General features: G+C 33.8%; 1 protein-coding gene across 8 annotated transcripts in view; it reads right to left on the reverse strand.

Moving 5' to 3' along the window:
* SNX14 (sorting nexin 14) overlaps positions 1-15,876 on the reverse strand; it is a 77,746-nt gene that overhangs the window by 28,249 nt on the left and 33,621 nt on the right. For 5 of the 8 annotated variants that reach the window (XM_042939289.1, XM_042939288.1, XM_042939293.1 and 2 more), the window contains exons 8-16: positions 10,093-10,249; positions 8,472-8,547; positions 7,432-7,476; positions 7,247-7,327; positions 7,033-7,147; positions 3,108-3,263; positions 2,677-2,801; positions 2,119-2,177; positions 74-100 (exon numbers count right to left, since the gene is read on the reverse strand). In XM_042939289.1, the coding sequence (XP_042795223.1) occupies positions 74-100; positions 2,119-2,177; positions 2,677-2,801; positions 3,108-3,263; positions 7,033-7,147; positions 7,247-7,327; positions 7,432-7,476; positions 8,472-8,547; positions 10,093-10,249 (841 nt within the window). The remainder of the gene's footprint in view (positions 1-73; positions 101-2,118; positions 2,178-2,676; positions 2,802-3,107; positions 3,264-7,032; positions 7,148-7,246; positions 7,328-7,431; positions 7,477-8,471; positions 8,548-10,092; positions 10,250-15,876) is intronic. The other 3 variants (XM_042939292.1, XM_042939291.1, XM_042939290.1) reach the window with 1 other exon arrangement.

Raw genomic sequence — 15,876 nt, forward strand, 5'->3', positions numbered from 1 at the left:
GTTTTGGGTATACTATCCGAACTTAAACAGACAAATTATACAGAAAAAAATCACATGCTGTCTCAAGACTTACCGAAAATCATCCAAACTTAGGCTACCTCTGCAGTAACAGATAGATGAAATTATATAAGGAAAGGAGAGAGAGAAAGCCCAGATATTAAACAAGTTTCACTTCAGAACACAAAACAAAATTTAAAAGCTTTAAAAGTTACACAGGTGGATAGCATTCATCTCTGCAAAGAGAAAGAATTTTTATAACATAATAAAGGAAAGAAAAAGCACAATGGCTCATTTGGGGGGTTTTGGGAGTATGAATTCTAGATCATTAAAAAAAAGTTCTTAAACAAGTATGTCAGGAAATAATTTTGTATTTTTTGCCTTCATTTAGGCATACCATTTGCTTGATATCGTGGAAAGTATGCAGAGACTAAGCCACCAAAAACTTAGCACAAAAGACAAATTCAATGTTTTCCAACATGAAATCCAAGTTTGTATTAGATATAATTATGTGTCCTTCACACATCTTTAGTTTGAGTATTTTGAAAACTAGGTTTTAGGCTAAGAAACAAAGCTAACAAAAGATCTCTAAATATAGTTTTTTAAGTTATTCTTTGAGTGTGGAAGAAACAGAACAATAGGTTAACATTAATGCCTTAAAATTTTATTTTTAAAATACAATTAAATAGAACTCAGAGATAAAATACATGAATAAATACTTTAGATTCTTTAAGTCACTTAGCAAATTAGCAATGTTACTCTAAATTTTCAATGAGAGAATGTTAAGTAAATCTTTTACTTACTCTATATAGATAAATGAGGAAGTATCACAGAAGCAGAGGACTGACAAGACTCATAGTTAATATTAAAATCAGGTCAATATAAAGAAAAACATACTTTTAAAGACCATAATCAGTACCCAGAATGAAAAGAAACCATATTTTGTTCCTGTTTATTTTATATTTTAAAGACAGCAAAATTATGTAATAGGTTGAACACAACGAGATGATCTCAAAGTGGCAAAGAAAGCTTTCCATCTCTGAAGTTATGACTTAACTATTCGGTAGGCTTGTGAGATCAAAGAACCATTTCCCCTTAAATCGTCCTGTAGAGGAGGGCGATTAAGTTTAATATCCTACTGTGGCACTCCAAATATCCTATATCTATAAACAGCAATAAATTCCACCTGTTTCTCAAATGATACTGGAAAATTTGATAAAAGTCTTAAAAAAGTATTCAAATCAAAGAAGTGTTTGGATTGGGTAAAGTATGCTATTTTAAATAACATGATGGAATTTTGTTAAATCAATGTTTCATGATTGTAATATATAAATTCAACAATCAAGAAATTCCCATCTGTTTCTACATCCCTTAGTTATATCAAAAAATGCAATACATTTTCTCCATAGCTAAGGCTTTCACATTTTTCCTTGTACTATCTAAAAAACTACTCTAGTTTCTAACCTATCTACTTCTATCTTTGTACCACATCTCCAACTTATTTATGTATTTACTAGATTCTTGCTCAAACTGGAAGGTTTTGAGAACAATGTGAATATCTATTCTGTGGATTTATACATTTGATACCTGTATCAATTTTGTACATATAACAATGTAAGGAAAAACCAAGGTATTAATTATCCAGTTTATAAATGGATAAAGCACTCTCTTCTGTTATTTCTTTGGGTTATTTAACTGCACAGAAGGTGAGAAGGGAAAGAAAGAAAAAACCCTCCACATTTGTAACCCGTAAGTACTCTAACATAAAATATTCTCTGAGGAAAAAAAAAAAACCTGCCTAAAATTGACTTATCTATAGATTTCTTTTATGCAAGTAGTTCACAGGATCTAATAAAGCAGGTGATCAAGCACTAATATGTATTAATTATGATATTAGCAAGGCAATGGTGTGTATCTTGTTAAGTTTTTCTAAATTAACTTCAGGCATTTTCAGGTTACTATATGTAGTACAATTATATAATTACTTAATAAAATGTCTACTTATGTAGCAACGGAACCACACAAAGAAAAACAGTTAATAAAGACAAAGATAGTATCACAAGAATGATTAGCATCAACAAGTACAAAAACCACACCACACAGATGACTTACTATACTCACCTGTTCAATTTTGAATTGCGTGTTGGTGATTCTGCACCTCTTAAAAGTTGCCTGAAATACTTCAAAAAATTATGATTTATTAAACTATTTTATTTTTAAAAATGCTACTTTACCCTACTACTTTCCAGGTTAAAGAAAACAAAATTTAAATCAAATGAAAACAACCATAGACAAATAGAGTAAGGATTAAAATATTGCAAATAGAGATATTCAGGCCATTTAATTTCCACGTGTCTATAGTAATGTACGTAAAAGAAGAATGGAGTTTCTGCATCACCACAGCATTACACAGCCACTGAGGCATATGCCATATCAGGTGGATCTATTTGGCCATAGTCATCTACCTAATCATATATATACAAATACAGTTTTGGTATTGAGAATCATTTTTACAATAAACTTCTAATCTCCATTAATTTATGTAGTAAAACATAGTACTCACTTTTTTAGTTAATGTTTCATTTTTATTTTGCTTTTTGAATCACTCACCTACTGATATCAAAGCCATTATTAAATTTTGAAGGAAAATTCTCAAACAAGATTAATATTTTGACTTACCTCATCACTGTGGCAGAACATAGGTGTAAACACATTCTCTAAGAGAGACAGTACATGTTCATATGCTTCAAAAAGGCATCTCATAGTTTGAAGTTTCACAACATCTATATAAGGGCCTTCAGCAACTATTAAAAAAATTATATTGTAGAGATTGTTTATGAATACCATAAATACATTATATATTAGTTTAAAATGACAGTGAAAGAACATTCAAACAGTCCTAAAATTATGTTTTGCAGAAAATCCACTTATAAGGTACAGAAATCACACTAGGATGAGGAATCAGAACAAGTTCTGGCAAGTATTAGCTATGTGAATTGTGAGTAAATTTCTCATCAAAGCTTTTATCTTGTTAGATGAATACAGGAGAAAACTCTGAAAACATTAAAAGTGGTAAAAGGGCTATATTCTCATCAACATCTTTGACTTACTTTTTTGAATCTCTTCTACAATAAAGGGATCAAATCGAATTTTGTCAATACTTTCATCCAAACAATAGGTTTTATAAATCTTCTGCAACTCTTCATGAAGAGACAGCATTTCATCATTTGACAACTCTGGTCGCAAAATTCTATCATTGAATTCCTCTAGCAAATTAGGAAAAAGTAAGAAAAAATGAATTCTTTCAATACAACACAATATAAAACATAATATATTATTCCCAGTCTAATTGTAATCAATATTAAAAATAGAAATCACAATCTATTCATTTTAAGCTTTTAAAATAATTTTAATTGGAAATAAAATAACTACCCAGATGAAAGAAAAACTTTTAACCAAATATTTTCTATATTAACATAAAATATGTAAACACTTGCACAGCAATACGAATTTCTAAAATTCAGAATAGTAAACAGATTTCTAAAACTTTTATTTAAAGAACATATTTGATTGACTTCTTATACCAATGGTCATTAATATTTTGAAATCTAATTCACTAAGTAACAGTGAAACTTAAGGCTTTTTAAAGTTCCAATGTTTTTAAATAATATTTCCTTCCATCATGGAGACTACAGACTACTGATGGAGCTGAGTATGTAAACAAATGAATCATTTTTTTTTTTTAATGACAGATGACAGCAGTAGGAGAGACAAAATATTAACTGCCTTTTCTTATTAGAAGAGGTAGTAATACGGAATTCACTCCCTAATTCTTAATTACCCAACTGAAACAGAGAGGAAAGAAAAGAGTTTTAAAAAAGGGAACACCACATATATGATCCTGGGATAATAGCAAATTCATATAATTGGAGTCTCAAAAGGAAAGAAGAAAGAAAATGAGGCAGCATATCTGAAGTGATAACAGCCAAGAATTTTCAAAAAGGATGAAAGACACCAACCCATTCTGATACCCATTTTTTTAAGTTTATTTACTTATTTTGAGAGAGAGAGAGAGAGAGCACACACAAGCAGGGATGGGGCAGAGAAGGAGAGTGAGAATCCCAAGGCAACATATCCAAGACTCTCAGTACAACCCAAGAAGAACATATAAAAAGAAAACTACATAGTAGAGTCAAATTGCTGAGAAACAAAAATAAAGAGGAAATCGTAAAACCAGCTAGAGGATATCTACAAAAAAGCCCAGGGTAATACCATACTTAATGGTATAACACTAAGTGATTTCCCCATAAGATCAGGAACAAAACCAAGGATATCAACTTTCACCACTTCTATTCAACATTATTGTAAAGGGCCTAGCCATTGTAATAGGCAAGAGAAAGAAACATAAGGCATAAACACTACAAAGGAAAAAGTAAAACTGTATTGCAGTTGACACAATTACATATGTAGAAAATCTTAAGGAAATATATGAAAAAGCTACCAGAACTAATAAATGAATGCAGCAATGACACAGGATACAAAGTCAATATGCAAAATTGTTCTCTTTCTGTATATTAGCAACAATTTGAAAATTTTTTTTAAATTTTTTTAATGTTTTGTTTACTTTTGAGAGAGAGTGCGAGTGGGGGAGGGGCAGTGACAGAGGTAGACAGAGGTGGAGGTCTCCCTCTATCTCTGCCCCTCCCCTGATCACACTCTGTCTCTCTCTCTCAAAAATAAACATTAAAAAAAAAATCCTATATAGTCAAAATAATCAACACTGTAGTACTGGCCAAAAAAACAGACATACGGATCAATGGAACAGAAGAGAATCCAGAAACACACATATATGATTAAATAATTTAACAATTCAAGATGGGAAAGAAATGACTCTTCAGAAAATGAGTATCAGAGGGTGCCTGGGTGGCTCAGTTGGTTAAGTGTCTAACTTTTGATTTCAGCTCAGGTCAGGATATCACAGTTCACGAGACTGAGCCCCACATCAGGCTCCATGCTGATATAGTAAAGAACCTGCTTGGGATTCTCGCTCTTCTTTTCTGACCCATCCCTGCTTGTGCGCTCTCTCTCTCTCACTCAAAATAAATAAATAAACTTAAAAACATGAGTATCAGAAAAACTGGATATCCATAACCATACGAAGGGAAAAAATCAAACTCCACTCCTATCTAATACCAATACAAAAAGATTTCAAGGTCACAAACCTACATGTAAAATATAAAACTATAAAGCATGTAGAGAAAAACAGGCATCTAGAGATAATATCACCTTGACTTTGGGTAACAAACATTTCTTATGGAAGTCTCTGAAAGCACTACCCGTAAATATAGATCTACTGAATTATCATCAAAATTTTAAAATTCTACTCATCAAAACTATTCAGAAAATGAAAACACAAGTCATAGTCTGATCTCTGACAAAAGAGTTGCATCTAGAATATATAAAGAACTCTGGGGCACATGGGTAGCTCAGTCAGGTAAGTGTCCAACTCTCAATTTCAGCTCAGGTCATGATCTCAGTTTGTGGGATCAAGCTCTGCATCAGGCTCCATGCTGACAGCACAGAGCCTGCGTGGGATTCTCTCTCTCCCCCTCCCCTGCTTCTCTCTCCATCCCTCTCAAAACAAATAAATAAACTTAAAAAAAAAAAATTCCTATAACTCAATGACAAGAAAAACAATTCAATAAAAAATAGGGAAAAGACTTAAACACTTCCACATACCAAGATATTCGAATGACCAATAAGCATATGATAAAGTGTTCAACACTAGTCATTAGAGAAATGCAAGTTAAAAGCACAAGATACCACCACACACCCACTAAAATGGCTAAAATTAAAAAAATAAATAAATACCACCAAATTTTTGTAAAGATGTAAAGCAACCAGAATTCTCACATATTGCTAAGGAGGATACAACCACTCAAAAATAGTACAACCACTTTGGAAAACAATTTGGTAATTTATCATATAACAAAATATATATCTACCCTGTGACCCAGCAATTCTATTTCCAGTTATTAAACATATGCCCAACAGAAATCTTTAGACAAGAATATGCATAGCAATTTTCTTTATAATAGCTCAAAAGTGAAAGCAGTCCAGATACCCATCCACAAGAATGAATTTAAAAAAAAAAAAAAAAAAAAAGCCCACGCTGTGGTACACTCATATAAAAGAGTATTACTTAGCAATAAAAAAGAGCAAACTATTCCTCTACACAACAACCTGAATCAATCTTAAAAAGCATAATCTTAAATCAATGAAGCCAGGCACAAAAGAGTACACACGATGTACTCCACTTCTATCAGGAAACGGTACAAGCAAAAGTAATCTGTGGGGAAAGGAATGAGAGCTGTGTTGGCTCTGGCAGGAGTGGGAGCAGGGGTAGCTCGTCTGGGAAGGACCCCAACTTTCTGGAGTGATGGAAACATTATGTATCTTGATAAAGGAGTAGGTTACACAGATGTACAGATGTCTCCAAACTGACCAAACTGTACATTTAAGTTCTATGAGTTTCACTGTAAATTACACCTCAATTTTTTTTAAGTTATATTTAAAAAGGAAGTCAGTTGGGGTGCCTGGGTGGCTAAGTCGGTTGGGCGTCCAACTCTGGCTCTGGTCACGATTTCGCGGTTTGTGAGTTCGAGCCCTGTGTCGGGCTCTGTGCTGACAGCTCAGAGCCTGGAGCCTGCTTCGGACTCTGTGTCTCCTTCTCTCTCTGCCCCTCCCCCACTTGTGCTCTGTCTCTATCAAAAATAAGTAAGTGTAAAAAACTTTTTAAAAAATAAAGAGGAGGTCAGTTGATCGAGGTCAGTTATAGATTATGTTACAATGTGGAAAGGAGTGGACACCAGAGACAACTCAAAGGTGATCTTAGAATACCTAGTAAAAAGAAATTTAGTACAATGACACACTACAACAACATCGAATCTGATCTAAATACTCAAATATATTTAAAATATGTAATATATTAAAAAGTATAAAAATGACTTTGCTAAAGTGCACGGTAAGCCTCACCCACAGTCAGACATATCTGCAATACATGCACTGCTCCTTCTTGTTTCAGAAAGTTCATAAAACGAAATAAGAGATCTTGCTGCTCTCTGATTTGCTTCAATTCTAACTTCAGCACCTTGATACAATATGAGAGAAGGGTAAGTTAAGGCCATATAAACACATGATAAAATTGTTTATATCAAAAGTAATATATGTTATTGGTAAAAATACTTACAGATGGCTTTTTATTTCTAGGTTCTGCGAATTTCTGCAAGAATGGAACCAAAGGGGAAGGCAGTTCAGTTGCTTTTTCAGGCTTTGAAGAAAGAGAATTTATTAATTCAATACAAGTGCCATGTGACTGGACAGATATAAATCAAAAATTAAATGCAATCTGAATGTTTCTAATATAATACTCACTGGACTGTCATCTATGAAGATGATAAGCAAATGATTCACAGTATCCTAATGGAAAATAATACACATAGGTCAAAATAATTCCATTACCATCTTCTCCCAAAATTCTCAAAGCTTTTTTCATATCGTGGAAGTTTCTAGAAAAATGAAGAAAATATGGAACAGTGGCAAAGCATCTACACATATGTAATATAGAGGGACTTTAAAAAATCTGTGATGCAGGGCCTCACTTTTAGGAAAGTGGGCAAAGAAAAGTTATTCTGACTTTGGCATTTAAAATGTTTATATGGGTGCCTGGGTGGCTCAGTCGGTTAAATGTCTGACTTCAGCTCAGGTCATGATTTCACGGTTTGTGCATTCAAGCCCCATGCCAGGCTCTGCGCTGTCAGTGTAAAGCCTACTTCAGATCTTCTGTCTCCCTCTCTTTCTCTGCCCCTCCCCTGCTTACACATGTGCTCACTCTCTCTCTCTCTCAAAAATAAACAATAAATAAAAAAAACTTTAAAACAACACCTGGCATAATGTAAATACTCCATACATGTAAAAATAAATTATTCCTGTTTCTTCAAAATCTTACTAGTTCAAGTAAGAGGAACTGAAGTGTCCATCAATGGATGAATAAACAGAAAAATGTGGTATATACCTACAATGGAATATTATTCATCCTTAATAAGGAATGAAATTCCAATATATGCTACAACATGGATAAATCTTGGAGACATCACGCTAAGGGAAATAAGACTGTCACAAACAGACAAATACTGACTGGACCCACTTATATGAGGTACCCAGAGTAGTCAAATTCATAGAGATAGGAAGTGCAGTGATGGTTGCCAGGGGCTAGGAGGAAGAATAGAGAATTATTATTTAATGAGTACAGAGTTTCAGTTTTGTAAGATGAAAAGATTCTACAGATGAGTGGTAGTGATGGTTGCTCAACAATGAATGTATTTGATACCACTGAACTATACATATAAAAACATTTAAGATGATAAATTTTGTATATATTTTACCACAATTCAAAACCATTTTTTAAGCCTTACTGGATCAGCTAGGAAATCCAAAGATGGAAGGAACACTGAACCAGACAGGATCTCTCTTAAAAGTAAGGTCAGGGATCTGGAAAAATAAACAGTATTATACATATTTAGTGATTTACATCAGTTCTTACCTGGGGATCTTGTTAAAATGCAGACTAATTCAATAGATATGTCCCAAGATTCTGCATTTCTAAAAAGTTCCCAAGTAATGCACATGCTAGTGGTTCACAGACCACACTTGGGAGTCCTGTACTGACCAGGAGAGAGTACTATTTAAGAGAAAACAGCATTTCCTTAACAGGAAGGATTTGGGTGAGCACTAGAAAATACTCATCTCGGAGTATTTAAAATATTTAATATATTTTGAAATTAATGTTTAAAACTAATAGGTTTTTAACAGTATAATTACTTTGTAATTATAATATTTAAATTAACATTATAGAGGAACCTGGGAGGCTCAGTCGGTTAAGCATCCGACTTCAGCTCAGGTCATGATCTCGCAGTTTGTGGGTTCGAGCCCCACATTAGGCTCTCTGCTGTCAACAAGGAGCCTGCTTGCTTCGGATCCTGTCCCCCTCTCTCTCTGCCCCTCCTCCGCTGGTTCTCTCTCTCTCTCTCTCTCAATAAACTTTTTAAAAAAATAAATAACATTATATATTAATTTCTTTAAAATAAAAATATTTTCATTAAAATGTTTAAAATTTAAAAAATGTTAATACAAATTTTAGGTCATAAATAAAGTAATATTTAAAGTACATCACTAGGGGCACCTGGATGACTCAGTTGGTAGAGCATACAACTCTTGATCTAGGGGTTATGAGTTCGAGTCTCATGTTGGGTATGGAGATTACTTAAAAATAAAATCTAAAAAAAATAAAAAATAAAATTAAAAAAAGTACATCACTAAAAATAAGCCATAATTTCTCTTCTAAGAATTATTAGGATAAGAGTAATGAGGTAACTTTATGCAATAATCTAAACATGTTCCTGCCAGAACAAGGAAGGACAGTCTAGATGAATTCTAATTATTCTTCTCAGGTTTATATTTTAAAATACAAACATATCAGTTTAGTTTGTTCAAAGTGTTTCTGTCACTAAGTCACAATGTGTATGTCTTTAAAATGGAACACCAAGAATGAACAAAGTATAATGATTTCAAATGAAAAAAACTGATTTTATCTATATTTACCTTGGGAATTTCCAAAAAAAAAAAAAAAAAAAAAACCCTTCTAAGCAACACAACACATCCAAATACTTAGTACCTAAAATGGCATTTTAAGACCGGACAAACCGTACTTCTTTAAAAATGAAAAGTTATTCACATCATTGCCTAATCTCAAGTTTTAGTGTACTCCTATTATGATCAATAATAGCAACATACAGGGGCGCCTGGGTGGCTCTTGATTTCAGCTCAGGACATGATGTCATGATTCATGAGTTTGAGCCCCACATCAGGCTCCAAGCTACCAGTGTGGGGTCTGTTTGGGATTCTCTCTCCCTCCTTCTCTGCCCCTCCCCTGCTCTCTGTCTCAAAATAAACTTAAAAAAAAAAAAAAAAAGAATATCAATACACATATGGCATGGTATGCAAATACCGCTATGACATTTTCCAGTCTATTTATACCTGCAGTCTGTTGCTTTAGGAGGCAAAATATAAGGAAAAAGTAGTTCAGTGAGTTTCCTTAAATAGTGTAATTCATCTCTTCGACTCCTCAAAGCCACATGAAGCTCTGGACCATATTCTTCTAAAGCAGCTTGCTGTAAAAACTCTGTATTTTCTACTACAGAGATTAAAAAATAAATATTGAAAGAAGTTAAGTAACATTAACTAACTCCACCCATTTCCACTCACAAACAGAAAATCATTTAACACAGTTATTCCTTTCATAACCCTCCTTTCTTTCCAATATGTATTTTACTGGGAAATTTTTCACAAATAGGATATAAAAAGAATAATTCCCTCCTTGCCAGTTTTTCAATTTTGCAAAAATTTGATAAAAAGGCCCTTTCCCAATGCAAGCAAGAATTTTAACTCGTATCACTATTTTACACATTATATTAAACAGGGGTGCCTGGGTAGCTCAGTCGGTTAAGCGTCCGACTCTTGATTTCAGCTTAGGTTATGATCTCACAATTGAAGAGATGGACCCCTGCGTCAGTCTCTGTGCTGACAGTGCAGAGCCTGTTTAGGTTTCTCTCTCTCCCTCTCTCTCTCTTTAAAAATAAACTTAAAAAAAACACAAATTATATTAACAAAAGCAAATATTTATTTTAAAAAGTGGAAAAACTACAGAAAATTTCTAGCACATACAAAGCTGTTGCTATCAAATGTTACATCTGTTCATCCTTTGCAAATACAAAAACAAAACAAAACAAAAACCCTGTTAAAATTCTTTATTGTCTCTGCTTTCAACATCAAAATAATTCAGGTAATCTTTTAAAGCACTTATGGTATAGAAACTGGCTTTTTTGATTAAGTTCTGTACCTTCTGCCCAGCATATAGGACACAAGAGGTACAGAACTGTATAAGTCCATGAATAGATACATTACTTAATGAATATTAAGTGATGATAAAACTTATATTAACAGTAAGTTTTCTTTAAAGGTCAAATACTAAATATTTTAACTTAAAGGCAATAGTATTGCCACTGTTTTTTACAGACCTCAAAAGAGTAGAAGAAAAACAAGTCATGTTTTCCCCTATTTGCATTCTGTGCCTAGTTTCAAAATCATGGCTTCTATGAAGGGAATCTTAATCTAATTCAATGGCATGTATTTTTCACTATTTTCTTCTATTTTTATTAAAAGAGAATGCAAGCACATTTACCCAAAAAAGTCAATATATGCATACTACTAGTGTGAATACTAAGAAGATAAATGAAGGCCATCTGCGCCTGAGGTACAAAAGGACTGGCGAAGGCAGATGTAGTTTTTACAAGAAATGCATTTTATTTCATAATTATCCAATTATTTGCTAAGCATTTTCTCCAAGAATTTGGGACACAGGTTTTTAAAAATTTGTCATGAGCCGGAATTTAAAATAAGACTAAGCCATGCTAAATTACAACTTTACTTCGTTAACAAACTGATATGATCTTGAACAAATGATATAATCCCTGTAAGTCTCAGTTCCCACATCAGTAAATAGTTAAGTAGTTATTAACACTGAAAAGTCATCATGCAAAATGTGTAAGTAATTATAATAGTCAATGTGATTAAGCATTTACACATAAAATATAAATTGAATCACTAGATTGAAATCTATTCAACATCTGTCAGACTTGAAAGTTTTTTGTAGTTCAAGATAATGAGAAAATAAATCATGCAAAACATTAAGAGAATACAGGGAGGAAAATCTTAATTGGGAATGTAAACAAAATATAGATGCTGGAAAACAGAGCATGGACTAATCCCCACTAATCATCAGTACATCTACTGCCTAATCAGTTAGTAGTTTTCAGACCAAAGCAGGAAAGGTCTCCAGAATTCATGACAAAGAGATATCTTTAGGATGAAAGACTAGAGAGTAAGGTCCTTTTGCACAGTTTATTACTGAATTTAAATTAAACCAGTGTTTCTAAATGTGTACACATTCAGTATTTCTAAGAGCCATAAAAGTACTTACATAGAAAACATCTATATAATCCCTATTCTCAAAAGACAGATTATAGAGAAAACACTGAGAGTAAAAGGAATATGGATGAAGAGATGAACATTTAATTACTTTCTGAATTATGCACAATTTGTGGGGCCAAAGAATTTAGAAAATAAATCCACGCATTAAAGAAATGAAAATTCAAAAATCTGAAAACCTTTTTTACAAGTCTATCTAATTCCCTGTCATAATATTTAGAATACCAGGACTTTTGAATAAAATGAAAGTCCTTCTAAGCTCTGACCTTTTGCTTCTATGGATCTCATTAACTACAATATTATTAATGAATGTAATCTAGCATTTTATGACAATTTTATAACTGGGAACCACTTTTTGCATTAATCGTAGCAAATTAACAACCCCTCTCTTGTAGTCTCAACAATAAATTTCAAATTATCACTCTCTTAGAGACAAAATAATTTGGGAATTTTATTAAACTGATTAGTTCAACTAAAAATAAAACGGGCACCTGGGTGGCTCAGTCAGTTAAGTGTCAGACTCCTGATTTTGATTCAGGTCATGATCTGACAGTTCTTGAGATCGAGCCCCATATCAGTGTGGAGCCTGCTTGGGATTCTCTCTCTCCCTTTCTCTGCCCCTCTCCCACTTGCACTCTCTCTCTCAAAATAAATAAACATTTAAAAAAAAAAAAAAGATGCTGGCACAAGAACAGACACTCAGATCAATGGAATAGAATAGAGAACCCAGAAATGGACCCACAAACATATGGCGAACTAATCTTTGACAAAGCAGGAAAGAATATCCAATAGAATAAAGACAGTCTCTTCAGCAAGTGGTGCTGGGAAAACTGGACAGCGACATGCAGAAGAATGAACCTGGACCACTTTCTTACACCAGACACAAAAATAAACTCAAAATGGATGAAAGACCTCAATGTAAGACAGGAAGCCATCAAAATCCTAGAGGACAAAGCAGGCAAAAACCTCTTTGATCTTGCCCGCAGCAACTTCTTACTCAACACGTCTCCGGAGGCAAGGGAAACAAAAGCAAAAATGAACTACTGGGACCTCATCAAAATAAAAAGCTTCTGCACAGCGAAGGAAACAATCAGCAAAACTAAAAGGCAACTGACAGAATGGGAGAAGATATTTGCAAATGACATATCAGATAAAGGGTTAGTATTCAAAATCTATAAAGAACTTATCAAACTCAACACCCAAAAAACAAATAATCCAATGAAGAAATGGCCAAAAGACATAAATAGACACTTCTCCAAAGAAGACATCCAGATGGCCAACTGACACATGAAAAATTGCTCAACATCACTCATCATCAGGGAAATACAAATCAAAACCACAATGAGATACCACCTTACACCTGTCAGAACGGCTAACATTAACAACTCAGGCAACAACAGACGTTGGCGAGGATGCGGAGAAAGAGGATCTCTTCTGCACTGCTGGTGGGAATGCAAGCTGGTGCAGCCACTCTGGAAAACAGTATGGAGGTTCCTCAAAAAACTAAAAATAGAACTACCCTATGACCCAGGAATTACACTACTAGGCATTTATCAAAGGGATACAGGTGTGCTGCTTCGAAGGGGCACATGCACCCCCATGTTTATAGCAGTACTATCAACAATAGCCAAAGTATGGAAAGAGCTCAAATGTCCATCGGTGGATGAATGGATAAAGAAAATGTGATATATGTATATATATATATATATATATATATATATATATATATATATATATATACACACACACACAATGAAGTATTACTTGGCAATCAAAAAGAATGAAATCTTGCCATTTGCAACTACGTGGATGGAACTGGAGGGTATTATGCTAAGTAAAATTAGTCACAGAAAGACAAAAAATCATATGACTTCACTCATATGAGGACTTTAAGAGACAAAACAGATTTACATAAGGGAAGGGAAACAAAAATAATATAAAAGCAGTGAGGGGGACAAAACAAGAGGCTCATATATATGGAGAACAAACTGAGGGTTGCTGGAGGGGGTGGGAGGGGGGATGGGCTAAATGGGTAAGGGGCATTAAGGAATCTACTCTTGAAATCACTGCTTCACTATATGCTAATTTGGATGTAAATTTTAAAAAATAAAAAATAAAGTTAAAAAAAAAAAAAGATGCATCCATTTACTCAAAGCCTGGGTTCAAAGTGTTTGTCTTTAAAACAAAGACTATAATTTAAAAAAAAAAAAAAATTTTTTTTAAATGAAAAAAGAAAAAAAAGGGTGCCTGGGTAGCTCAGTTGGTTGGGCGTCTGACTTCAGCTCAGGTCATGATCTTACAACTCGTGGGTTTGAGCCCCATGTCGGGCTCTGCGCTGACAGCTCAGAGCCTGGAGCCTGCTTTAAGTTCCGTGTTTCCCTCTCTCTCTCTCTGCCCCTCACCCACTCACACTCTGCCTCTCTCTCTAAGATAAATAGACATGAAAAAAATTTTTTAATGAAAAAATAGAACAAAGACTATATTAAAAATACCTTTCTCACATAAAAACCTGCAAACAAATGTTTGCAGCAGCTTTATTCATAACTGCCCAAACTTGGAAGCAAGCAAGATATCCTTCAATAGGTGAATGGATAAATAAACTGTGGTACATCCATACACTGGAATATACCTGAGCAATAAAAAGAAAAGAGCTATTCAGGGGCAACCTGGGTGGCTCAGTTGGTTGAACATCGACTTTGGCTCAGGTCATGATCTCATGGTTCATGGGTTTGAGCCCCACTTTGGGCTCTGTGCTGACAGACAGCTCAGAGCCTGGAGCTTACTTCAGATTCTGTGTCTCCCTCTCTGCCCCTCCTCCACTCACATTCTGTATCTCTCTGTCTCTCAAAAATAAATAAATGTTAAAAAAAATTTAAAAAAAACAAAAAAAGAAATAAGCTATCAAGCCATGAAAAGACATGGAGGAGCCATAAATACATTATTTTTAAATAAAAGAAGCTAGTCTGAAAAGGCCACATTATGATTCCAAGTATATCACATTCTGGAAAAGGCAAACTGTATGGACAGTAAAAAGATCAAGGGTTGCCAAAGGTTCGTGAAGGAAAGAGGGAGAGATGATAGGTGAAACTAGTCAAAACCTACAGAATGTACAACACAAAGGGTAAACCCTAATGAAAACTATGGACTTTAATAATAATGTATCAATATTGGTATATCAATAGTAACAAATGTACCAATACAAGACGTTAATAGAGGAAAAGAGAAGAGAGATGGGCACTCTCTATACTTTCTGCTCAATTTTCTGTAAACTTTAAACTGCTCTAAAAACTAAAATTTACTGGGGCACCTGGCTGGCTCAGTTGGTGGATCATGTGACTTTTGATCTCTGGGTTGTGAGTTCGAGCCCCACAATGGGTATAGAGATTACTTAAAAATAAAATGTTTAAAAAAATAATAAAGAAATTTACTAGTAAAAAAAACCACTTTTCCTATGCTTTTTCCTGACAGTTTATGGCTAAAGACAATCAATTTGTTTTTGCCAGTGACAGGACGATGATTTTTAAGTTAATTTTTTTATTCAATTAAATTACACATATTCAAACTCTTCTACTTTTTGAACATGTTGAAGGTAAAACTATTTTAGTTCTTATGATATAAGATGAACACAGAAAACAAATTCAAATATAGAATTTAAAACGCTTCTCATACCTGAGGAATTACTCAGCAAAAAACAAACTAATGATTCGATTAAATTTTACTTCAACCCTGCTGAGAACATAATTTCCCCAAACAAACTGATTATATAACTGATAT

This window comes from Panthera leo, chromosome B2 (assembly GCF_018350215.1).
Source record: "Panthera leo isolate Ple1 chromosome B2, P.leo_Ple1_pat1.1, whole genome shotgun sequence".
NCBI classification, from domain to species: Eukaryota; Metazoa; Chordata; class Mammalia; order Carnivora; family Felidae; genus Panthera; species Panthera leo.